Source organism: Petaurus breviceps, unplaced genomic scaffold (genome assembly GCF_028583685.1).
Source record: "Petaurus breviceps papuanus isolate PSGF00001 unplaced genomic scaffold, PetGlider_PUasm1.0 189, whole genome shotgun sequence".
Classification (NCBI taxonomy): Eukaryota; Metazoa; Chordata; class Mammalia; order Diprotodontia; family Petauridae; genus Petaurus; species Petaurus breviceps.
In genome coordinates this window covers 40604900-40631269 of record NW_027185809.1, presented here as the reverse complement: position 1 = coordinate 40631269, position 26370 = coordinate 40604900, and the positions used below count along the sequence as shown (strand labels likewise).

The window sequence follows — 26370 nt, the reverse complement described above, 5'->3', positions numbered from 1 at the left end:
ACTCTGTAGTAAACCAGTTGAACAACTGCCTTTGCAGGTACTGCAGTTGTTGCCTCCTTAGCAGAAAAAAAAAAAAGTCCTTACCAGCAAAGTATTATTTAATTATATACTTAATTAGCTCTTGTAGGGCAATGTATTATATGTAGTTACCTATAAGGCTAGCAGATTGTCTATTCCTATCTGCTTTTATCATATCATAGGATTTCATCTTTAGCTTATGGTTTAAAAAACATTTCTACATTTTCTATGTTACTACATTTTCTATGTGTATTATTCCACTGTGTATTTATTAATTTATGTTTTATTAAATTAAATAAAAATAATTTATATTTTATTAAATTATGTTTATGCATCTTTTCAGTTTGCCAAAATTGTTTTGAAGTATATTTTTTGTTTTGTTTAAGTTTTTGTTTCACCCTAGTGAAGCTCAAGGTTTTAGAAAAGCTAATGAGACCACTCTTTTAGTCCATTATCCAATCCTGAATAAAGATATTTAGTGACTTTTTTGGAGATAAAGTACTGTGGAATACGCCTCAATAGTGGGCTCCCTCAGGTAGATGGGGATTAAGTAAGCAAGAAACTATGCTATAACCTTTCTCTGCTTCAGTTTCTACATTTAAAATATGAAAATAGCAGCGCTTACTGTCAGCTTACTTTTCTTAAATTATATGGAGATCAATTAGTCTAATTTCTTGGAGTTATTTTTTTGGCAATTATACCATACATAAAGTGACTTAAACAGAGATTGTAATTTTCTGAATGTAGTATTTAGATTTGTATTTGAAGGGCATTTCCATTTTAGTGTTTGATTTGTAAATTTTCTCATTTGTTAATTTTAGTAATTACATGATAGTAGTGAAAATGAATAATGTTGAGCTTCTAAACTGTCTTGTTATTATTTTTTTTGTTGTTTTTTTTGCCTTTTGGAGGGCAATTGGGGTTAAGTTACTTGCCCAAGGTTACACGGCTAGGTTTTTTGTGTGTGTGTGTGTGTATGTATGGGTGTTAAGTGTCTGAGTCCGAAACCGAGTCTTGTTATTTTTGAATAGGTTCATTTATGCTCTGAAGTTTGGGACTTTTAAGTTTTGGAAAACTTCCAGGCATATCATCAATTATCAAAAAACAAAAACAAAATCATCTCTACGACTACCACCACCACCACCACCACCACCCCCACCACTCCCATCACCATCACCATCACAACAACAAAAAAGCAAAACCAGCCTATTGGATTATTTATTTAGTAAACACCACTGCATTGAATCTGTCATAGTAATTGAGTGCAAGATGCTTCTTTAAGAATTTAACTGTGTCTCATTTTAATTTAACAATATTTTACTGCGCCCTCAGTATATGTGGAGTATATATAGCAAATGATCTGTTCATTAGCTATATATGCCCTTGAGGAGTTTGCACATTGACTAAATTATGTTATCTTTATTCTGAAAGGAAGTCTTCAAGCAATAGAAAACTATTCTTTAATTTACTCAATTACTCTTTTTCTTAAAAGGATGAGGAAGATGTAGGCACTGTGTGTTAAACAGTATAAAGTAGCTTTATTAAATATATAACATATATATATATATTTAGAAATAACATTTTAAAGATTTCTTCCCTTTCTCATAATATCATTATATCATTTGCTGATAGTTTTGAGAGTATGTGGAAGACTGATCAAGGTCTAACTTTTAATAAAAAAGATCTATCTCTTAATCTTAATGTTGCGCATAATCACAGAAGGGACTATAGGCTGTTTATTCTAGCCCATACCAGGATCATAATCTCTTTTACAGCATCCCCAGAAAACTGCTTTTGCTTAAGCATTTCCATTGAGGGGAATTCACTCTTTCCTGCCGCAGCACATTTTACTTTTGACAAGCCTAGTTGTCAAGTTTTTCTTCATACCGGTATCAGATTGTGTGTGCGTTTATATCTATCTGCAACTTCTATTCCAGTTGCAGAAGTAGAACTTCTAGTTCTACCATCTGGCGAAAAATCACCATTTACACGAAAATAGCAATATTTAATATTAGCTCACTTTCCAAAAAATTGATGGGGATCAGTGAGTCTAAATTCTTGGAATTATTATTTTCTTTTTATAGCAATTATACCGTACAAAACTTCAAAGTGGTTTAAACAACGATTATTATTTCCTGAATGTAGTGTTTAACTTGCTACTTAAATGGTACGGACATCTTAGTATCTGATTTGTAAAATCTGTCACTAGTTCATTTTAGTGGTTCATTACCGTGCAGAACAAGTCTGATACTTTTATCACTTAACAGGTTTAGCCACTTAATACATCCCAAACTACCATGTTCCATTTAGATCTTTTCCTTTCCAGATGAAGCATTCCTGGTTCCCTGATGATCCTCACATGGCACATTCACCATAATATTCATATTCTTCTAGTGTTCTTCACCTTATCTGTATCACTGTTAAAAAGTGATGGCTGAAACTGAATATAATACTAAAGATGGATCTGATCCCTGCAGGATAGAGGGAAATCATTACCTCTTTTTTTTTACCCTGGATACTTCTATTAATGCAGATTCTATTAGAATTAGTGCTTTTGATTACCATTTTATATTCTTGCCTCATAATGAGCTTGTAGTTCACTAACCTTTCTAGTTCTTTTTCATAAGAATTATCATCTAGCCACACCTCTCCAATTCTAAAATTATAAATTGCACATTTTTATTAAAATCCAGATATAGAATCTTACATTTATCTCTGTTTATTTTCTTTTTTTTTTTTAGGTTTGCAAAGAACTTTTTGAAAAGCCTCATATTTCTTTTTATGAAAATATCATGACTACTATTTCCCCTACCTTTCAATTCCCTCCCCCAAAGAAAACAAAACATATTGACTATGTCTGAAAGTATGTAAATCTAATATCTAATGTAATCTAATAAAATATCTAATCTATCACCACTGTGCCAGGAGGTGAAAAATATAACTGATAATCAGGTCTTTGGAATTGTAATTGGTTGCTTCTGTGATCATAGTTTTTAAATCTTTCCATAGTGTTGTTCCTTACAATATTGTACTCACTGTAAAAAATATTTTCTCCTCCAGGTGGCTCAGTTAGTAAGAGCACTGGCCCCAGAGTCAGGATGACCTGGGATTGAATCCAGGCTCTGATACTTAGCACCACACCCAGAAATAACTGGCCGTGTAACCTTGAGCAAGTTACTTAACCCCAATTGCTAAAAAAAAAATTCTATTTTCTCCTGGTTTTACTCACTTCATTTTGTATCAGGTCATTCAGTTTCTCCTAGGTTTTTCTGAAACTATCCTTTTCTTCATTTCTCACAGCACATTTCTCATGAGTGCAAATTTTTCCATTACATTCACATTCCATAATTTGTCTAGCATTCCCCAGTTAATGGACATCTCTTTCCTTTTATGTGTATATATCTAGAATAAGTTTCACTGAGTTAAATGTGTGCATAGTAAATTTTCCTGTAGATTTTAAAATTGTTTTCTAGCATGGTTAGATCAATTCATAGTTCCAAAAGCAGTGCTTTTGTGTGTCTGTCTTCTAACAGTACCTCCAGCAATTGTGATTTTCTTTTTCTCCTCCAAATTGCCAATCTGATGGATGTGAGGTAGCACCTTATAGCTAGCTGTTTTAATTTTTGTACTCTTATTAGTAGTGATTGGAGCATTTTGATATATGGTTGTTGATAACTTGTTTTTATTCTTTTGAAATCTACCTATTTAGGGGCAGCTAGGTGGTGCAGTGAATAGAGCACAGGCCCTGGAGTCAGGAGGACCTGAGTTCAAATCCGGCCTCAGATACTTAACACTTACTAGCCGTGTGACCTTGGGCAAGTCACTTAACACCAACTGCCCTCCAAAAAAAAGAAAAAAAACAAAGAAATCTACTTATTTATATATTTCACCATTTACTTATTGGGGAATGACTCTTATAAATTCCTTATATGTGTTGGAAAGGATACCTTTACCCAAGAACTTAAGTGCAAATATATTTTTTCCAGTTACCTATATCCCTTCTGGTCTAACTGCATTGATTTTATTTGTAAAGAAACTTTCCAATTTTATGCAATCAAAATTATCCCTTTTGTTTCTTTTGTCACCCTATTCCTTTTTTGTTAAACAAAACAAAGCAAAAAAAAAAAAAAACCTGTTACTTTATCCGTACTTGTAGAAGGTATCACCTTCCCCCTTACTTCAATTTGTTTATAATATAATCTTTTATATTGAGGTGATGTATCCATTTTTAGCTTATTATGGTTTATGATAGCAGAGGTAGGTCAGATCCAAATTTCTGCCAGATTACCATCTAGCTTTTTCAATAATTTTCATCAGATTCTGAATCCTTAGCTCAATAATTTATATCTTTGGGTTTATTGAACAATATGCTACTGTATTTGATTCTGGGGTTTGTATACTTAGTCTGTCTCTCCAGTAATTTTTCTATTTTTGGACCCATTTAAAATAATTTTGTTGATTGCTACTTGGCATTATAGTGTGAGATCCTGCACCTCCTCCTTCCAACTTTTTTTCCATCATTTTCTTGAAATTCTCTACCTTTTGTTCCTTCATGTGGATTATGATATTTTTCTAATTCTATAAAGCTACCTTTAGGTAGTTTGATTGATTTGGCTCTAAGTCTACATTAATTTAGGTAGTGTCATCTTTTAAAAAAAAATACATTGGTATTATCTAATTTCCTATTAAATGTCATCTTATTCAATGCATTTCTTTATTTGAACTTGTTGACTTTCTTTTGGATTCATATTTTCTGTTCTTTCCTCTCCTTGGCTTTTACATTCCTTCATGACCTGGACCCATCCTCCTGTCCTTGTTCTTCTTACACTATATTTCCCTCCTTTTACTCAGGTGATCCAATGATACTTGTCTCCTTGTTGTTCTTCCACAAGATACTCTATCTCCAAACTCCAGGCATGGTTAGCATGTTCTCTCTCCATCTCTGTTGACTGGCTTTTTTGCTTTCCTTTACTTCCCAGCTAAAATCCTACCTTTTGCAGGAAGTTTCCCCAAAGTTGTTTAATTCTAGTGCCTTTCCTCTAAGCAAGTTTATTTTCAATTCATCCCGCCTCTTGTTGGTACAAAATTGTTTACATCTTATCCTAATTAGAACAGGGGCCCCCTGAGGGCAGGACTATTTTTTGCTTTGCTTTATTTATATCCCTAGCCTTTAACATACTCCCTGGACAATGGTAGGTATTTACTAACTGCTTGTTGATTTGACTTCTACTTTAGTACAATCTGAAAATTTCATAAGAATGCCTTTTATAAAGTCATCAAAATCGCTCATAAAAATAATGAAAAACCCTAGAAAATTGACAGATCCTAGTGACATTCTATTAAACCCCTTCTTCCAAGTTGAAATTGACCAAAGAATTTATATTTATTTGAGTTTACCCATTTTTCAATTTTGAAAATCATGTAACTATATTGTCATCCTCACCATAGCTTCCCATCTTTTTCTTAGAGTTAATTTTAGAGAATTGATTAAATAATTGAACAATATTGAAGTAGAACATATCATATTCTCCTTGTTTACCAGTATTTACAATAAGACCAGTTTTTATTTTACTTAAACTTCACATATTCTCTTCAAGGAAGCAAGGGAAGCAGTTGACTTAAAGCAGAGGTGTCAGACAGACAGCTAGTAGATGATACTCCCATTTTCAGCCCAATCAGATTAAAATGTAATTGGGAAATGTTTAACAAAGTAAATAAAAATACAATAGAAGATCAAAATATTAATTTGTGGTTTTTGAAGTAAATATGCAGGCTGCAGTGATGGTATATGTGGTTTAGCATCCATTTCTATTTCAAGTATATCCAAATATATATTTCTATTTGAGTTTGACATCACTAGTCTACAGGACTAAATGTATTTACAACAACAATAACAAAATAACCAAACTGGGAATTGGTGTTCTGAGACTTAGCAGAATTTTCAGTATCCTTTGGGAAGTCTTTTTGAACCAGCATTGATAAACTGTTAAATGCAGAACTAGAGGGTAAATGTGTCTATTTTTGTCAATTACATTCTTTTAATTTTTATTGAAGCTTTTTTTTTTTTTTTTTGCTTTTTGGATGGAAGTTGGGGTTAAGTGACTTGCCCAAGGTCACAGGGCTAGTTTTTGTGTTAAGTGTATGAGGCTGAATTTGATCTCAGGTCCTCCTGACTCCAGGGCCAGTCCTCTATTCACTGTGCCACCTAGCCACCCTCTTTTAATTTTTATAAGGAAAATCATCTTTATTAAATTTTTTGTTACAAAATTATTTCATTTCATTGCATTCCTTTCCTAAATCTGAATAACTGGCCTGTCCTGAGTTAGGCCTGTCTTGAAATGCTATTTCAAAGAAAGGAAGTGAGGTTAGTCTGGCAAAGTATGTTATTGATAAAATGTTTCTGACTATAATCATTTTTTTCCTTTTCTAGTTTCTTATTTACCACCTCTTTAATAAAATATTCTAGAATTTAACAGAAATAGAAGTTTATTGACTTCTTTTTTTTTGAAAATTGGTACAGCATTGGTCTTTTTATAGTATTATACCATATCTTCCATTCCCCAAGATCCTTCAAAGATCAGCAATAGAGCCAGAGCAACCATGTATGGTTGTTTTTTCAAGATCCATGGAAGTTATTCCTCCAGGCTTGGTTATTTGAATTCACTAAGGACATCTAAAATGATATTTATTTGTTGTGACTTTCTACTATTTGTAGTCATTTGGGCAACTAGATAGCACAGTGGAAAGACACAGGGCCTGGAGTCAGGAAGCCTCATCTTCTCAAATTCAAATTCAGCCTCAGATACTAGCAGTGTGACCCCGGACAAGTCAATTAACCCTTTTTGCTTCAGTTTTATCATCTGTAAAATGAACTGAAGAAGGAAATGGCAGACCCCTCCAGTATCTTCGAAAAGAAAACACCAGATGGGGTCACAAATAGTTGGAAATAACTGAACAGCAGAAGCTAATCATTTGTGTTCTGTCATTACTTCAATTTTTCTTATTGAAAGAGTAAAAAAGAAGCAAATAATATCTTAGTTCAACACAATTTCATTCAAAAAGATTTATTAAGTGCCTACTGTCTTCAAGATACTGTGCTATTGCCTGGAGATTTAATGGCAAAATAGAAAAAAACAATCCAGTTCTCATAGAGCCTCGGGGGTGATACATGTAAACAGATAAATACAAGATAATTTAAAAGCAAGTTCTCACTGTCTATTTTGACTCACTTTATCCATCTACCCTCAGAAACAGATCTGTCTTTTTTTTTTTTTTTTTGGTCTTTTTCTTGCCCCTAACAGCTTAAAAAAAATTCCTTTTTATTATTCACAGAATTCATCACCACTTTGGACTTTGGTGTTGTCAACACAGTGGTTCAATGTGTGTTCCATTTTAAATATCTTATTTTTTATAGTCTTTGTATGTTGTATTTTTTGGTATATATTCTCATATATCTGCATGCTGTTTTCAGCTTCAGTTATTTGTTTTTCCCTATTTATGCATATCTGTACATGTGTTAAAAATTCAATTAATCAGTAAGTTCTCTCAGCACACATTGGTCCCTTTAGGAAGCTCCCATTTTTCTTCCTCAATAGAATAATTTCTGATTGAATCTTCAACATTCTGTTATTCAATTTCTCAGTTCTTTTAGATCATCTTACTATTAAAAACTTTTCTCTATTGTACTCTACCAGGTTTTTTTTAATGCTTTGGAATTTATTCTATTAGAATCTAATTTTCAAGTCAGATTAAAACTTGTCTTTTGTTTCCGACTCTATCTTGATAAATATGTTTTGGAACAGTAATTTATCTTTATGTATCATGTCTATCACTTTTCCTACAGAAACCATTTCCTCCTTGTTGGTAAAAGTAACTTTAAGGTGACAGTATCCTTCCTCATCTATGCTGTCTCCTTCACTGTTTTAAGGATGGAACTATATTTAAGGCAAGTTCCAACTCTTCAGCTTTCTACTTTTAAAAGAGATGAATGCACCAGCAGGTCTAGAAAAGTGAAGTCTTCCTTTACTACAATATCCTGCTTCTCTGCCAGATTATCATTCATTTCCTTAAATTCTTCTCATCTAATTCATCCCTTTATCCAGTTTACTTTAGCAAAGAAGACTCACAATTTCAGGCAGCAGTACCCAGATCTTGAATTGCAATCATAAACCTCTCTGATTTCATAAAATAATCTGTACAACTCAGTTATTTGTTTGATGCTTCTTTGTTGATATACTGTTGGCTTTCATTGAAATGTCACCCATGGAGGACTTTTTTGTTCTACCCTTGTATCTTCAACATTTCATAGGATTCATCCAGAGCTAAACCACTCACAGTTTTCAGGTGAAGTAATGTCTACTTATTCCAAAAATAATTCTGAATGATTTTGATCTTTTTATCATTTGTTTTGTTTTGTTAATGTTATATAGGTTTTTGTCAGAATACCTTCCATATCTGTTACAGTCTATTTTACATTTATGAAGGTCAACATTAAAATTGATTTATATATATATATATATGTATATATGTTGCTTTAAACATGTGTTTCCCATTCAACTGTGATTTCCAGATTCCAGTGCCTACCATATTCAACCACAATCTTCTTGATATAAGCATATGTGTCTCTTAATCTGTTCATTTGATGTGACTTACACATTTAAGTTCAAAGCTTTTAGTCTCCCTTTTTGGCATATGTTAAGGATATTATACTTACTGAGTCCAAAAGACATACCACAAGATGGAGTTGTTTGATTTTTTTTTTTTGAGCTTGATGTGTATCAAGTAGGTAAATAAAATGTTTTGAGTCCTTTAATTTGGAAGCCATACTTCATTTTATTTAGGAGAGATGATAATGAATTTAAGGTTAGGCAGAATAATAATAGACTTTCCCTGGCCTTTTATTGTTCTTGTTACAGAAAATTGTTCTTTACATGTTGTTTGTTGGAGTTTAACTAGCAGTGGTCTTAGGACAATTTACTTTGTTATTTGCTTATATTTAACGTTCTGTAGATTTTCACACATGTATATAAAATGACTGATTTTAGTAGTTTATTTAGTGCTCTTAAAGTAAGCTTATCTTTTGTACACTCACTGAAAGCATCTTTAGAACAGCTCTGGTATTAGACAGGAGGTCAAGGTTGCTATGTATTTCATCTGGTTTCTTCATGATTTTGAAGGTCTTTGTATTTTGAAATCTTTATGTTCCATGAAGCTGGTAGAATAATAAGTATTTTGTATGTTAACATCTATTTGTTCTTCAATTTCTATAGATCAGTACTATATCCAGTCAATTATGGGCAGTTCAGTATATAATTATGTTCCTGTTCCACTACAGTTTATTGGTTGAGTTCTCAAGAGATTTTTATTTGTCAGTCCATGAAGGCAGCAAACTTCTGTCTGGGTAATTCTAGTTACCATTTTATGTATTGCTAGGTCCTAGATTGTTATAGTCTTACAGTGAGATGTGTTGCACAGTTTCTCACATTTCTGTGCATAATCTAAATTGATCACTAAGGGAATCTTCCTATAATTTCTGGTGTCAACTTTTTCTTGAATTGCCATTCTCATTGTGGCAACTTTTTTGTAGTGGTTAAAGTTCACTACAAAATGATAATGGAGTTAGGGCCTTCCCTTTTCTCCATTTCCCGTTTTTTAGAAAACAGCTTGTTAGAACATGTTGTGTTTCCTCTATTATAATGAATGTAATGAAATAATTACATTATCATCCCTACTGATGAGGTTTGAACTAAAATAACAAATAGTCTCAAGAAGAGGAGATAACCTATTTGAAAATTTAATTATTTCAATCTTATTAGGTTGCAAAATTGTAGTTATTTATCTGCCTATTTTGAAAATGAATAATGACATCTTATTTACATAATAAAATGAAAACATATAGAAAGGAAGGGAATGAGTACTTACTAATCATCTTCTATGCACCAGACACAGTGCTAAACACTTTACAAAGATTATCTCATTTGATCCTCACAACCTTGGGAAGTAGCTGTTCTCATTATCACCGTTTTACAGTTGAGGAAACTGAGGCTTATAGACATTAGGTAACTTGCCTTAGTTACAGTTAGTAGATAGCTGAGACTGTATTTGAGCTCAGGTCTTCTTGCATCTAAGTCTAGCAAGTGTACCCACTATATTATTTACCTGCTTGAACTGAACCTTAAAGGATAGGTGGGATAGAATATTCTGTTTAATAACTAATTTCGATAGAGTGCCAACTACAGTGTCTTACTCATCAAAATGCTTAATAATTTTGGTTTCATCATAAATATGTGTACATTTTTGGTTATGCTTGAAATTTTTATAATTTCTATAAGGATTAAGTTTTAAAGTTTTTAGTTGTAGCTAACACTCAGGCAGTATATATATGAGGACTCAATTAACATTCACAAAGGTTATAGCAAATTGATTTGAAGAGTAACAAATTGTGGCTATGCTCATCTTTAGTAAGATGGTGCAATTATGTTCACAAATAATATATTCTTTCTTGATAACGGAAATTGTGGTACTGATAACTCTGTGCAATATGAAATGCTAAGTTCAACAGTTTGAATTTCTTCATAAGAACTTCTTGGATTATTAAATACACAAAGGCAAAATAGACATCTAAGGCCTATGTGACTTAAACTCTGTCCTATTGTGTTTATGTTTAGATTTAAATTTTCAGGTTATTAGCTCATTTTCTTTTTTAAAAATAAAATTACTAAGTTTTGTTATTTACATTCAGGTTAGCACAGTTGTATTTAATTTTTCCAGATGTTTTTTAAAATGTTATTGCTTTTTAATGTATTTTATGGATTACTTATGCCTATTTTTTCAAGACTAAACTTCAGTGGCTCTGTGAAGAGGTGAAAGAGAGAGAGAACAGAGAAAAAAAGCTGAAGCAACAGCTGTTATTGTACAGAAAACAACTCAAGGACGTGACTCAACTGAAGGAGTCTGAACATCAGTCTCTCTTTGACCAGATAGAAAAACAGGAGCAACTTCTAGAAGAAATCCATCGAGAAAGGAAAGGTATGTTATTGATTCTAATGATTAACAGATATACATCTATATTCATAGAATCTTAGGATGAGAAGGAACCTGAAGAAGCTATTTTCATCATTCCACTGCCTCAGCTTAGGAATTGTAAAGCAATTCTCTGTTTTATTTTTTACCAATTATTTGTGCATCTTTACTTTGATTCATTGATGGATTCATAAACTTATTGGTATGGATGTTCCCTCCATCATGCAGATTGCAAGCCATGTAATGCCTTCTCATCTTTGTCCATCCTTGTACAGGTCTTTCCTTAAATCCTCCACAAATGGTCTTCCTGGTGCATTGGAGGGCTCCTCTAATATTTATGGGCTACTTGCACTACATGTAGGCTGCCCTTTTGGTTGTGCTTTATACTCATTGAATAAACAACCTAACTCCATTTCTGGTTTTTTTATGGCCTTGAATGATGTCTCATATGCCGCATCTCATATGCCATTCATCTTAAGTAGTTATTTGTTCACTGACTGCATCTTTTTTCATTCTCCTTTTAAGAGCCTACCAATTTGTTTCCTTTTAAATAGCAGTATTCTGTGATTCATGGCCGTGTAGCATTTCTGAAATAACTCTGGCCTTAAAGAGATATTAGTGAGTGTCTTAGGATCTTTGAAAGTGGTGCATAATTTCTGAAATGCTATCAAGTCTGACCTCCTTTTCTCGATGTGGTTTATTGTCTGTCTGTAATATATGTGTAAGATAAAAATCTTGAAGAGCTAACTCAATTGCCCAGCTATTTGCTTGCATTTTATAATTTGGGCAACGAGCATTTTCTGTCCATTTTTTTTTCAGTGTAGACTGATCTCTTTGAATGCCTATGAATTTCACTGATGAAGTTTTATATTGTTTCAAAGATCAATGTGATTAAACTAATCTTATCTATATATAGCAGCGTGCAGGGAACTTCCTCTCGAATAGGGATTCTTCCTTGGAATTTATACAGGTCATGGCACTGGAGGTGAGCATATATCCTGTGTTTTGTACTTTCTTTGATATCAGTACTCAGCATGACATTGAATAAAGTTATTTTGTTGTTTGTTTCTGTCGTAAAATTCTTATGATTTTTACCTATTGTGAGATATACCTTATTTGATGAGGCATTTAAGGTTATATTTTTTCTCCCAAATTAAATACATCTTTGCAACTTTTAAAAAAGAATAAAACAAAACCAAAACTAAAATCTCAGGCAGAATGTGACCATATATTTCTATATACTTCCTTTCAATTAAATATTTTTTTAAACACCTACTATATGCAAAGCACTATGATTGTATTCTGGGAATACAAATTAAAAAATGAAAGTCTCCACCCTCAAATAACTTATAGTTTACTATATGGAGGATATATTATACAGACAAATACAAGGTAATTTGGGGACAAAGTACTTATAGCTGGGGTGATGAGGAATGGCTTTTATTATGAGATAATTCCTAAGATGAGCCTAGAAGGTAAAGATTCCAAAGGTAAAACTAAAGAGGGGGAGCACATTCCAGTATAGCAAATAACCTATGGAAATGTATAGAAGATAGGAAAGGGAATGCTGAGTTTGGTGAACAGTTAATATGCTAGTTTGGCCAAAATATAGAGTATATGAAGGGGAAAATGTGAAATAAGGCTAGAAATAAAGGTTGAAGACTAATTGTGGATGCCCTTAAAAGTCAGACTGAAGAGTTTGTATTTTATGCTAGAGGTAATAGGAAGTCACTAAAGGTTTTTGAGTTGGGTAATGACATTCCCCAGACCTGTGGCTCTGGAAGATTATTTTGGGAGCTGTATGCATGATAGAATGAAAAGATATGGCTGGAGATGGAAAACCAACCAATTAGGATGCTGCTGTAGGAGACCAGGTGACAGGTGATGAGGATTTGAATTAGGGTTATGGCTGTGTGAGTGGAGAAAAGAGGGCAGATTTGAGAGATGTAATGGGATGTGGAATAGAATAAGATGAGACAACTGGTCTTAGAGACTTGAAAAAGAGAGAAGAGTTGAGGATGACTCTGAAATTGTGAAATTGGATTTACATGAGAATAGTAAGGCCCTCAACAGAAATAGGGAGATTAGGATGATGGGTAGATTAGGGTAAAAGATGTAACTTACCATTTCATAGATGGAATTCACCAGTTATATAAAACTTTTTTGTTGTTGTTTAACATGCTATTAGAACTTCTTTATGGAGATGTTTAGCAGGATGTTGGTGATTTGAAACAGGAGATCTGTAATGGTATTAAGACTTGATTTATAGGTTTGGAAATCATTTGTGTAATGATAATAATTGCACCCATGATACCTTATGAAAAGGCAGAGTGAGAGGAGAGAGCCCTCTTGAGGGGTAGGAGATGAAATTCAGTCAAAAGAATCTCAGAAGGAATAGTCAGGTTGGGGGAGAATCAGGAGGCTAAGGTAGGAGAAAGTATGTAGGAAAAGCATATTGTTAACATAATTAAAAGCTACATAGAGGTAAAGAAGGGAAAAAAGACCATTGGACTTCAAAATTAAATTAATATTGGCAAGAGTGGTTTCAGTTGAGTGGGGAGACAGAACAAAAACAGTTAACAGGTCTTGAAGGGGGAAGGATAGTGGGGAAGAGAGGTATGGAGAATAAACTTCTCTTTTTTGCATTTTGGCAGGGAGGAGAGACCAGAAGAGGAATGATCAATTAGGATATTAGAGAGATTTAGAGAGATTGGAAGTCACCAGGAATGAAGAACACATTAAGTAAGAGTGAGAGATAGAAAAATAGGAGATTGTGATCAGAAGGGAATTTCAGAATTCAAGATCATGGAGGTTGAACAGTTATTTATATGTAATAGTGAGATCTAAGATATGGCTAAACCTGTTTTATTTCTAACTATGTCTACAAATTATGTTGGGATAATTTAGCTAAACTGTATCTCACTGCAAGTTCTTTGCATACCACGTCTCTCAACTGCTTCTCTCCTTACTATTTAGGGAGCAATATTGTTTGTAATTGCTTAACAATTTATTTTATTTTATATTTTTCAATAAACAAAATGCAGTGTCTTTTGTTATCATCTCTTCCCCATTGAAAAAAGGAAAAGAGAATCAAAACACTTGTAAAAATATGAACGGTCAAGAAAAAAGTCCACAGTGACCATGTCCCAAAAATAAATGTCTTATTCTGCATCCTGAGTCCATCGCCTCTTTTATAATGTAGGTAGCATGCTTCATCCTCAGTCCTCTCAAATCATGATTTTTCAGTTGATCAGTTCATCCAAGTTGTGTTTATAGTATTTTTGTTAATATATGCATTTTTCTCTTCATTCTGCCCACTTTATTCCTTAGTAGATCATAGAAATCTTGAATTTTCTCTGAAACTATCTCATAATTTCTTACAACACAATAATATTCCGTTACATTCATATATTATTATTTGTTTAAACATTTCTTAATTGATGGGTGTCCCATGCCCTTAGTTCCCATTTTATTGTCATCACAAAAAGAGTTGGTATATATGTATAAATGTTTATTTGTATATACAGAACCATTTCCTCTCTCTTTAATCTCTTTGGGGTATAAACTTTGTGGGGTTATTGTTTTGTAAAAGGGTATGCATAACTTAGTAACTTTTGGGACATAGTTCAAATTACTTTCCAGAAGGGCTGGAATTCACAGCTCCATTAACAATTAATTGAAGTGCTATTTCTCACAGCTCCTTCAGTATTTGCCATTTTCCTTTTTTTTTTTTTCCCTCTCCAACTTTGCCTGTGTTTGTAGTCTACTATTAGCCCCTACCTGTGATATTCCGCAAATGAGCTTTGACTCTTAATCTGAGACTTCCTGGGGTTCTGCATGGCAGAGATTCATTGTTTCTTCCCGAGGCGTTGTCTGAGGTCATTGCTCTCCTTGTTGCGGCAGTGTTTTGTTAAAGTTATCTGTGAACTTGCATTAGAGTCCGTCCTTTTCTTTTCATCCATCTATTTTTCAGAATATTAGAGCTTCTTTTAAGTTGTATTATAGTTAATGTAACTACATGCACGATCTACTTATCTTTATTCTTTCTTTTAAATCAGTGTTGTTTTTTACTTTTACTCTAAACAATGATACAGCTAAACGGCTTACTCTGAAATGATTATGAAAATGACCAGTATTATTCTGTATGTTAAGATAATGCAAATTTCTCTTTTTATAGGTGATGGAGTATTCATAACTCACTCTTTTAGTTCCTTTGATTTTTTTTTTTTTTTGACCATGGAACATGTTTTCTACCATATTTTGCTATTATCCTGGGTGCACACTTACCTTCTGAAGTCAGAACATCAGCTTATCTGTTGACTTGATTTGGAGACTATCGTCAGACTCTTCATAGAATTTTTTTTCTTCACTCTGCAGTAGGAACTAGCACATAATTATCTTAATTTTGATGTTTATGAATTCTTAAAGATGATGAGCAATTTCCCATGAAGTAAGGTGTCTAATTTTCAGAGAAGAACCTGTGAAACATCTTTCCATTTACTTGGAAAGTAAATGGAAAGTCTTTTAGTTTAATTGAAAGTAAGAATGTCAAGTTTTTGTATGATTAAATTTTTTTATTGTTATGTTAGGTCATTGGTGACTGGTTAATTGCATATGAGATTAGTATAATTTTAAATTAATGTTTTATTTGAATAAGAAGCTTTATCACAATCTGCTCCATCATGTGCCATTCTACCACCATCACTGCAAGGATATGAGAAAGCTGAATATGATTGAAGGATATTTTTTGTGTTTTTTTTTTTTATGTCTTTGGTGGGACATTGTGGCACAAAAAAATTTAATCATTTACTGGTATTTACTTTCTTTTTCAAGACTGGTACATCGATGGCTGATACATTGATTGCATAGTCAGACCTATTGAAACTAACATAGAGTGTTAGAATTAACGTAGAATGTGTTAGTTCCTAGTAATTTGTTTCTTTTATTTCTTCTTTTTAATCAAATTATCTAATAGTTCATTTTATTTTTAAAAAGCTACTAGTTTCATTTATTAATTCAGTGGTTGTTTGCTTTGTTATCAATTTTGATGATTCCTTCAATTTTTAGGATTTCTATTTTGGCATTTCATCAGATTTTAAAAATTGATTAGTTTTCTAGTATTTTTAGTTGCATTCCCAATACATTGATATATTCTCTCTCCCTCCTTCTCTCACCCCATTTCATTCTTTTTCTCTCTTTTTAAAAAAAATCATTTAGAGACATAAATTTCTCTGTTAAGGGCTACTTTGACTGCACTCTCCAAATTTTGGAATGTCATCTCATTGTTGTCATTATCTTTAAGGAAATTATCTTTCATTTCTATTTTTTTGTTCTTTGACCCAACATTTCTTTAGGGTCAAATTATTTAGTCTCCCATTGGTTTTTAAAACTTTTTCTTGTGATCATTAACTGCCAAAATTCTGTCATATCTAATTTTTCTAAAATTATCTTCACATCTTTAACTTCTTATTTTAAAGACTTTTATGAACTAATGTAGAGTGAAGTAAGACTAGAAAACAAATTTATAATATAACAAATATTATAAGCTTGAACAATTTTGAGGACTTTTAATAAACTGATAAAGAATGAAATGAATGGAACCAAGAAAAAAAATCGAAAGTTTTAATAACTCTGAATTCAGTGGCCATTCATGATTCCAGAGGACCAAGGATCAAATATGATCTCAATTTCAGAGAATTGATGAATTTAGAATACAGATGAGTGATACATTTTTTTGTATATCGCTAATGAGGGATTTTTTTTTTCACTTAACTATGCCTATTTGTTACAAGAAATTTTTTTTTTAATGGGTGGGGAATTGGAGGGAGCAAGCAAATTTCTGTTATTTTTTTTAAAGTAGCAAGGTAGGTGGTAGCAACAAATGAGAAATGTTGCATGTACTTTCAGAAATTATTGCCTTATTATTGTTTTTTTCCAAGATACCCTCCCAAAAATGGAAGTGATTTGTAGATATTTGTAATGTACAAATAAAACAAAGCAGTAAAATAAAAAAAAAATAGAATTTGTCAGAGCTTTTGCCCAATTGGCATTACCTTCAGGCACCTGAATTGTATTAAAGAAAGTGTTCTATTGGTGCTTAAAAAAATTGCTTTTTCCCTGTTCCATTCTTCCTGGGCTCCCGCTAGAACACACATGCATAGAACACATTTCCATAATTAAGAAACTCTTTGAAGCAAAGTATACCAGTAGATAAATCATATCGGACATCATATGTATTAGTGCATACTATTCATGTAGTGCATTTACCTCTCTGTTGAGAGGAAGGAGGTAGTCTTGATTGGTCAATGCATTGATTTGAGTTCTGTTTTTAATTTTGTTGTTTTTTTCTCTTGGTTCTTCTGACTTTATTTTGCATCAGTTCATATTTCTTAAGTCTTCATGTTCTCCATGCCTTGTCATAATATATTCAACCATTTTTTACTTGAAAAGAAATCCTTTTTTTATCCAAATTCCCTTCCACCTTCTCCCTCCCCCCCCCAAAAAAAGGACTGTTGTAAATCTTATATTTCAGATATTTTCTTCTTTCTTTGAAGGAGTTAAATTGACACCAATGGTCAGAGGTTAGGAAGAATTGAATCATTTTTCTAACATATTTCCAAATTGCTTTCCAGAACTGTTTGAACAATTGTGTTTCATAAACAATGTGTCTGTCACCCACCTAGCATTTATTAAGTGCATACTGTGTGCCCGACGTTGTTCTAACTGGCTTTTAAGGATACAAAGAAAGACATAAGGGAGTCCTTGCCCTGAAGGAGCTTGCCCTCTGGTGTACCAGTGTGCCTGTCGTCCTAAAGCTCCTCCAACATCGAGTATTTCCATCTCTGATAACTCCTGCGTATTAGCTAAAATGCCAGTTCTTTTAAACTGACTTTCTTTTGTTATTAGTGACATGAAGTGATTTCATGTTTGTTCTTCATCTGCATTTCATCTTCTGAAAACTGGTCATATTGTATGAAATATCACTTATTTATTGAAAAGTAACTTTTGTTAATTAAAGCAATTTTCTACCTACCTTGAATATCTCACCTTTTTCAGATGTATTTGACATGAAGATTTTTTTCCTATTGATAGTTACTCATGTTATTCTATTTGCTTTGAATTAATTTGGGCCAAAACTTTATACTTTTGTGTAATCAAAGTTTTTTTTTTTTTAAAGCTCTCCATCTATTGTTTGGTTTTAAGTTCTTCCCTAAACTGTAAATTTGAAGCATATCTTTTTCTGTACAATAGAATATAGCATTTTTGGACTAGTATTTCTATAAAATAATTTTAAGAGGGATTAAAAACCCAAAAATGGTTTAATTGAGCTTTTCATTATTAGACAGTCTTTGTGTATTATCTCATTCCACAGATATTTGACAAACAATTCCTTGGTTCGTTGCTCTCTGAGTCACATGGTTATTTGCTAGTATTAACCTGGAAAATATATTTTGTTGTTTTTATTCTTATGGTCAAATTAATCTTGCTAACTTTTGTGTTTTAGTTCAGTAAAATTTCCTTTTTTTTTTTTTTTTTTTTAGATTTTGCTTTTTGGAGGGGGGAAGGTAGGGAAATTGGGGTTAAGTGACTTGCCTAAGGTCATATGGCTAGTTTTTGTGTTAAATGTCTGAGACCGGATTGAACTCAGGTTCTCTTGACTCCAGGGCTGGTGCTGTATTCACTGCACCACCTAGCTGCCCCCAGTAAAATTTCTGAGTAGTATACAGGTGTTGTTTAAGTTGAATATTCAACATAGCTGATTTTTAGTTCTTTATATCTGAGGTATATCATAATTCAAAGCAGGAAGTACTATTTTACTTAATATATAATAAAAAATATAAAAAACCAAATAATGTGGCAGTGCTGTTTTCTTTTCCTTTGTCCAATGATTTCCTGATAACATTGATTAACTTAAGATGAAGAAAATGTCATAATATAGTATTCTATTGAGGAAAACTAAACATATGAAGAATTCTTTTTATATTACATCATTAATTTTGGGAAGCAGAACTATTTTGTTCCCATAAATGCCACTTGGAAATTGTATATTTTAGCAGTAGAGTAAAAAATATGAAGCACTTACTAATAATAAACCCAAATGATATATGTCAGAATATTCCTTATTAGATGACAAAGTGTTATACAGTGTCATTACAATATGCACCAATTTCAAATTAATTGTTATTAATTGTATTTGCAATCTGAAAGGTTATGTGTTAAAAAAAGGAGCAACTTTGGACTCAGAAGACCTGGGTTCATGTCTTAACTCTGACCCATACATAGCTATTTGACTATGAGTAAATAAATCACTTAACTTCTCAGTTCCCTAGACAGCTCTCAAAAATTATAAGTTATAGATCCTTTGCTTATTTGCATCTTTTTTCATACTTGGGTATTCCCCACACAAAAGAAACCATAGATCCAGAGCAAACAAAGACAATATTTGCAACTTATTCTTTTAACTTATTTTATTTTTTATTCTTATTATTTTGGAAGTAAGGCGTTTGGGGTTAAGTGACTTGCCCAAGGTCACATAGCTAGTAAATGTCAAGTGTTAAGGCAGAATTTGAACTCAGACCCTCCTGACTCCAGTGCTCTATTCACTGTGCCATCTAGCTGCCCCTATTTTATTATTTTTTAAACTTATTTTTAACTTATTTTGATGTCTAATTACTTTTTATGTAAGGAGACTAAAAATTATATGATTTGTGCACTTAGGATATATAAAATTCTCAATGAGAAAGTGACAAAAACACCATTTTTTAAATTCTTAGAATATTTACATTCTAATTTGTAATTTTTCCTGTTAGTTTTACGTGTCAAAGTACAAGATTCAGTGGCATCTATTTCTACTTTTTATATGAATCAGTTAAAAAACATTTATTAATTTACTACTCTATGCTAAGTATCGTGCTACCAACTTAATGTTATTGTCTGGGGACATAAGGAAAGGCAAAAAAACTGACCTCAAGTTCAAACATGGGGAGACAAGAAGCAAACACATATGTACAAATGCTGTGTATGTAGGGTAATGGGAAACACTTAACAAAGGGAAGGCACAAGAATCAAGAGGGATTGGAAAGGCTTCATGTGTAGAAGGTAGGATTTGAACTGAGACTTGGAGGAATCCAGGAGGCAAAGCTGAGAAGGGAGAGAGTTACAGGCATTAAAGACAGAGAAAATTAGTAGAGCCAAGAGAGGGAGCGTTTTGTTTGAGGAACAGCCAGGAGGGCAGTGTCATGTTTCACACATCAGTTTGTCATTGACAGACACTCTTAAGAGAGCGTGTCTCACAGACAAGTCCTGAATTTACGTAACAACAACTGGGATTACATTATTTTATTCATAAAATGTTTCACCCCAGCATTCCTTTCCATAGTATGTTTTGCCAGTCAGTTTATTAACTGCTTTGCAGAAGATTGAACAAGAGTTAGGGAGGTCAGGAAACAAAATGGGAGTGAGGGATTTGTTAAAAATGAGGAAACTTTGTAAGAAGACCTATCATAAATGAAAGTACAACTCTCTCAGAAATTACAAAGTACATAATAAAGTATTAATTTGTTTACTTGTAACTTTTTCTTTTTGCTTTTTTTTTTGGAAAGGGGGAAGGTAGGGCAATTGAGGTTAAGTGACTTGCCCAAGGTCACAAGACTAGTAAGTGTTAAGTGCCTGAGGCCAGATTTGAGCTCAGGTCCTCCTCACTTCAGGACTTGTGCTCTATTCACTGCACCACCTAGCTGCCTCACTTATAATTTTTGAAATGTCTTTTACCTAATAAGAGGTTCAACTTGTAAAATATTACAGAGAAGCTTACTCTTTGCTAGAACTGTCACCCTCAGCTCTGGAGCATTCTAGCACTCTCCTCTACCATTATGCTAACTGACCTATGATAATTGCTTCCGGGCCATGCTGTTAGCACTTGTTTTTTGTTACCAGATTTATTGGTTTGGAATGACTCAAATACCTCAAATCCCATTACCTCTGAGCTTTTCTGACCCCATGAATTTTGGCTATTATAATATTCACCTCTGAGTGCTTCAGATAGTATTCTTTATCATGTGAATTCCAATAAATTGATACATTAATTGACAGTTTTTCCTTATTATCTGTGGTTGGGAAAACTGAAACTCAAAGATACATTAGCAACTAAAATAATTTTCTGTGAAAATCAGGTAAACAAAAAGAAGAAATGACATCCAAGATAGTTTGTTGGTGTATGTATCATATGGAATAAATGAGGCTTGATAAATAGAGGAAAAATTTGTGTTTTGAATCATCTCTGCTTAACTTAAAATAATAAGACACTTTCTGTAGCAAGTGGGATCTGCTATGATCTATGGAGACTTTGAGAGAAATGGAGGAAGGCCTCCAATCCGGCATATTGGACAGACTCTAATTGGGGAACTTTGGAAAAACAGTATGGACAGGAAGTGTATAAGAGGTTTGGACTCCACGTTATCTTTATCATCAGAGGGAAATCCTGTATTGATGAAATTACAGATGCATTTTAGTAGAGCACTTGAGCAATTGTATAGGTTGGTCTCATCCTCTTTTCCACCTTATTCCTGTCTTGCAGGTTTGTGAGAATGATCACCATGGCCTTTTCCTTTTACCAATGTGACAAATTTGTAGACTCACTCTTACACATCATATAAAGTTCTTTGTAACATGGGCATTAGGAATTCTGCAGGTCGTAGCAGGTACCCAGACCCATACTCTCTCTAGTCTGGCCCTGGGAGAAAAGAAGTTAAATCACATCCCCACTAATCAGGGAAATTTAAGGCAACTAATGTCAAACAGAGAGCTTGAGCCTAGAGGAAAAGACTCCTATGAACTTAGCCTTTTTAAGCACTTTCAAAAAGCCCTTTGATTTCATTACTGGTTACCCATCAGTATTCCATTCACTAAAACAGATCACAACCCCTCCAAGTTGCTTGAGTTACTTTAGTATGGTAGTGGATAAAGTACCGTAGTTGGAGCTAAAATACCCTAGTTTGAATTTTGCCTAACTAGATGTGACTATGGACAAATAACAGCACTGAAACTCAGTTTTCTCATCTTTTTTTTAAATAATTTTTTTTCAAATGCTTTATTAACTTCTGATTTACATCATTCATATCTGCCAGATATTGAGTTACAAATTTTCTCCCCATTTTCCCCCTACCTACCACCCCAAATTAGCAGTCCCACAGGATATCCCCTCCTCCAATCTGCTCTCTCCCATATTTTCTCCCATACCCCCCCCTTTCGACTTTTCCAGTAGATCTCTATGCCCCAGTGCCTGTATATCTTATTTCCCAATTACATGTAAAATAGTATTAATAATTGTATATATAAGTTTTCTCATCTTTAAAATGGGGATAATGACACTTGAAATTTCCACCTCATAGGGAATTTGTGAAGAAAGCTCTTTGGAAATGTTAAACCTACAAAATGTGAGTTTTCATCATCATTATAACCTAGTGTTCTGCTGATGAACCTAAAGAGAATCATTTAAGTGTATACCACTGGTGACAGGGATTGACATTTGGTGTTGGTAGGACTGGCCATACTATTGTTTACTGTGTGCACACAAGTGAAGCACGTGGACAAAGTAAATGTCTGGGAGACTGGTTGGGCTTCTCAGTCCTCTTTTCACCTTAAAGAAGCCTAATCCTTTATGGAATTTTTCACGCATATACAACTCTATAAGACCACAGTGCCATTTTAGTAATGGGGAATACCTTGATGAAAGTGGTTTACACTTTCTTTTCTGTAATGGTCACCTCACTCCCCACTCCTGTTGCCAAAACAGCTCAACACTTCCTTCATCTGGAAGTTGAATGCATTATCACTTCTAATATCCTGGACTTTGTTCCCATCCCTGTTTCAGGGTATCTTTGTGCCTTTGTACTGGTGATGTTTCAGTTAAAATGGAGAGATGTAGGGGGACAATGATGGTTGTCTTCATGTATTTGGAGATCTGTTCTGTTTGAGAGGAATTAGACAACTTCTACTTGGCCTCAGAGTGCAACATTATGAACAATAATGGAAGCTGAAGACATATACTTGTCACAAGGAAAATCTCACTAAAATTAGCCCTATCTAAAAGTGGAATGGATTACCTTCTGAGGTTGTGTGTTCTTCACTAGAGTTTTTCCAACAAAGGCTAGGTGACTGTATCTTGGATATTGTAAAATGGGCTCTTGTTTAGATATAGGGTGGACTAGATGGCTTTTATCTTCTCTTCCAGGTCTCAGATGCTGTGATTCTGAATCTCCATTCTTAAGTAGTCAGTGCACAGGCATATGAGCTTGGACTCTCCTTAGCAACACACTGAAGTTCAAATGTCTTGTCTTAGTTGAAGAATGAGCATTTGAAGTCATAAATATTTATATTTCAATTCCCCTATTCCTTAATGCAGATCTTAAAATTACATTAAAAAAGATTAAAAATTGTGTGTTTTTTTTGAAAAATATGCTTGTCTGATGAGCCTGTTTTGGATTATTTTAATCTTCTACACATCCATATCTCAACCTAGAAAAACATTTCAAAATCAAACTTAATTGAATCATGTGATTGAATGTAGAGTTGACTTTAATTTTCTTCTTTCCTGAGTGCAATCTGCCCTGAGTATCAGGGAGAACCAACTTGTGTTTGGGATTTTGTGTTTGGGTGAATGGATTTGCCCTACAATTGAAATGTTGTCATGAATAATTCACAAATATTAACATGTGATGCTGAATTATAAAAAAAACAACAACATATAGTCTTTAATTAGGCAAATATCTTCTCTAAATTATCTTTTAAGTTTACTAGCAAACAAATTAGCCAAAGAAAGTTGTTTTTTCCCCTTTTTTCTTTGCTCAGATATTTCCATGGTTTTGTGATCTCATTGATGGAGTATTCCCTTCATTGATGAAGATAGCGACCATGTTATTCTTATCGATATCCTCCTGTAAGTCTTCTATAATCGACTAATCATCGACTCCAGTGTGCTTTAGAGCTTTATTAATCCATTCTTTTGTCTCTTTGGTATTTTCCTCTTGGTAAATCAAGTTCTTAATCATTTTCTTAATTATTAAACATTAATTCATTTCTTTTATAGGTAGAAAATGAAATAATTTCTTTATTTTCACTACCTGTCATATAATGATAATAATAATGTGTGATATTTTTGTAGCACTTTTAAGGATTTACAGTATACAGTATATAAAAATAAATCAGACATTTTGTGTTTTGAATTTTATGAAATACATGTAAGATTAGTGCTTCCCCACTTTAGCTCCACATAAAAAAATTAGGGGAAGTGTTAATACATTGAATATAAAATTGTGGTTAATATAGGAGAAACTCCTTCTATACCCAAATCCCATGAAACACTAGGAGAAAAGGAGAACTTGTTCCTAAATAGCATGACTTCAGATAGTGATTTCCCAAACCCCTTTGGTCTAACTTATCTATATTCCCGTTACAGTTTCTAATAGGACATCTACAATCACCACATGACAAAATAACACGTCAGCAAGTATTCACCAGAAGCAGTTTGGATAATGTTGTTAGTGTCGATTACATTTTGTTCAGGGCATTCTGGGATTAGGTAAATATATTTATATTTCCTAATATTATACTTATGTATTCCATCTTACAGTAGCAGTATTTAAACCTATTAGGTTTTTCTTTCTCTCACAGTAGCAGTCTCTGAGAGCTCACTTATTTGTTTAGGGATCCTATAATTCTCTTAGTAAAGATTCTACTCTCTCTCTGTACTATTATTAGAATGTTTTCTCTAGTGTGCCTGGTAGAGGAATATAGGAACATTTAAACAAGCTAAACTTTAAAAACTGAAAACAAAAATCAAATAATGTAGAATCAAAGCATCTGGATGGGGGGTGGGGGAGAGGAAGCCCAACTATAGCAGCTCCAAATTGTCGTCAGCTATATACTTTATAAATCAGGATCTTCCATATGATACTGATATGTGGAGAATAGGTATGTTGCTTCCAGATGATATTAATAACAATGGGAAAGAAAAAAATATAACTTGAATGATGACCTATGTATTTAAATCATGTTATAGGTACAGGGTTTCAGAATACATTTCAATGTCACTTTGTTAGAAGAAATTGTCTCCTTCTTAGAGGGAAAGAGGTGATTTTTAAAAAGTTGTCAAAAATCCTTTTAAACCCCAGTTATATTTATTTATGCTGCCCATACCCTAAGATAAGTTACAAGCAATGACTGAAAGTAAACCTAGTTCCAGAGAAGTTACCCAGGGAGGCTATGTCATCAGTCAGTCTCAGTGAGAGCCAGAAGATAGAAGTGGAGAAAGTCAACATTTAGGATAAAACCAAGTGTGTTAATTGTAGAGCAAGCCTTTCAGAGAATGCTTTGAAAGAGGTAGGTAGCTTTAGAGTGGGGTTATTAGAAACTAGAGGATGGGAATAAGGGATTGCTCACTGAGAATGGGGATCGAGAGTCTAAGAATGATGACCAAGGGGTCAGAATCACCTCAGTGGGAGGGGTATGACCAGGTAGGCATTTATTCATTATTGATAATCTAATATTGTCCCAGGGAAGTTGGTCTAAAATAAACAGGAAACTACAAAGAATGAAATTCTAGTCTCAAGAAGAAAATACTATAAAAGTGCACAGCAGAGAGCAAAAGACAGCTTAGAAAGAAGCAAAGAAAAGCTGGGTAGCTTTGAAAACAATATTTATTATATAGATTTTTTTGAAATGATAATTTATTGTTTTGTATTGAATCCTTATGTTCCACTTTGTGCATGGAAATGTTCTTTTTTTTATTTTTCATTTTTTATTCAAGTTTAAAATGAATAAAAAATTTACAAAAAATATAAGAAAATATTGTGATATAGAGGAAAGGGAGAGCTGCCTAAAGAGAATCATTGCTGCTTAGAAAACTCACTTAACCAATTCAGACTTTTAAAAGATGTATGGAAAATGCAAGCAAGGACAAGTAACTGAGGATGAATCTAAAAGAAACGTGTGGTCTTACACTTTGTCACTAATCATTAAGCCCTGAAGGAAAGGAATACGACTTTGAAATGGGGTGACTGGAGTACTGCGCTCCCTCCCCCATTCACACCTGGAATCTCATCCTCAGCCCCTCCTCATTTCAGGTTCACCCATGTATTATCTACCATTCAATTGGAATTTGGGAGCTGTGGTTTACTGGCCTCCAGGACCCTCCCTTTCTGTCCTCAGTGAATTCAGTGTGTATCTCACAGTCTCTCTCCTTCACAACTCCTTCCCTCACACTAGCGGACTTAAAAGAGATATCTCTATCTATCTATCTATCTATCTATCTATCTATCTATCTATCTATCT

General features: G+C 33.4%; 1 protein-coding gene across 12 annotated transcripts in view; it reads left to right on the top strand.

Annotated features, from left to right (window-relative positions):
- Window positions 1-26370, top strand: part of CEP128 (centrosomal protein 128) — a 576359-nt gene that overhangs the window by 257502 nt on the left and 292487 nt on the right. For 11 of the 12 annotated variants that reach the window (XM_069092343.1, XM_069092342.1, XM_069092344.1 and 8 more), the window contains one exon: window positions 10854-11046. In XM_069092343.1, the coding sequence (XP_068948444.1) occupies window positions 10854-11046 (193 nt within the window). Of the gene's footprint in view, window positions 1-10853; window positions 11047-11956; window positions 12026-13694; window positions 14944-26370 lie in introns of those variants that run through there. The other variant, XM_069092352.1, reaches the window with a different exon arrangement.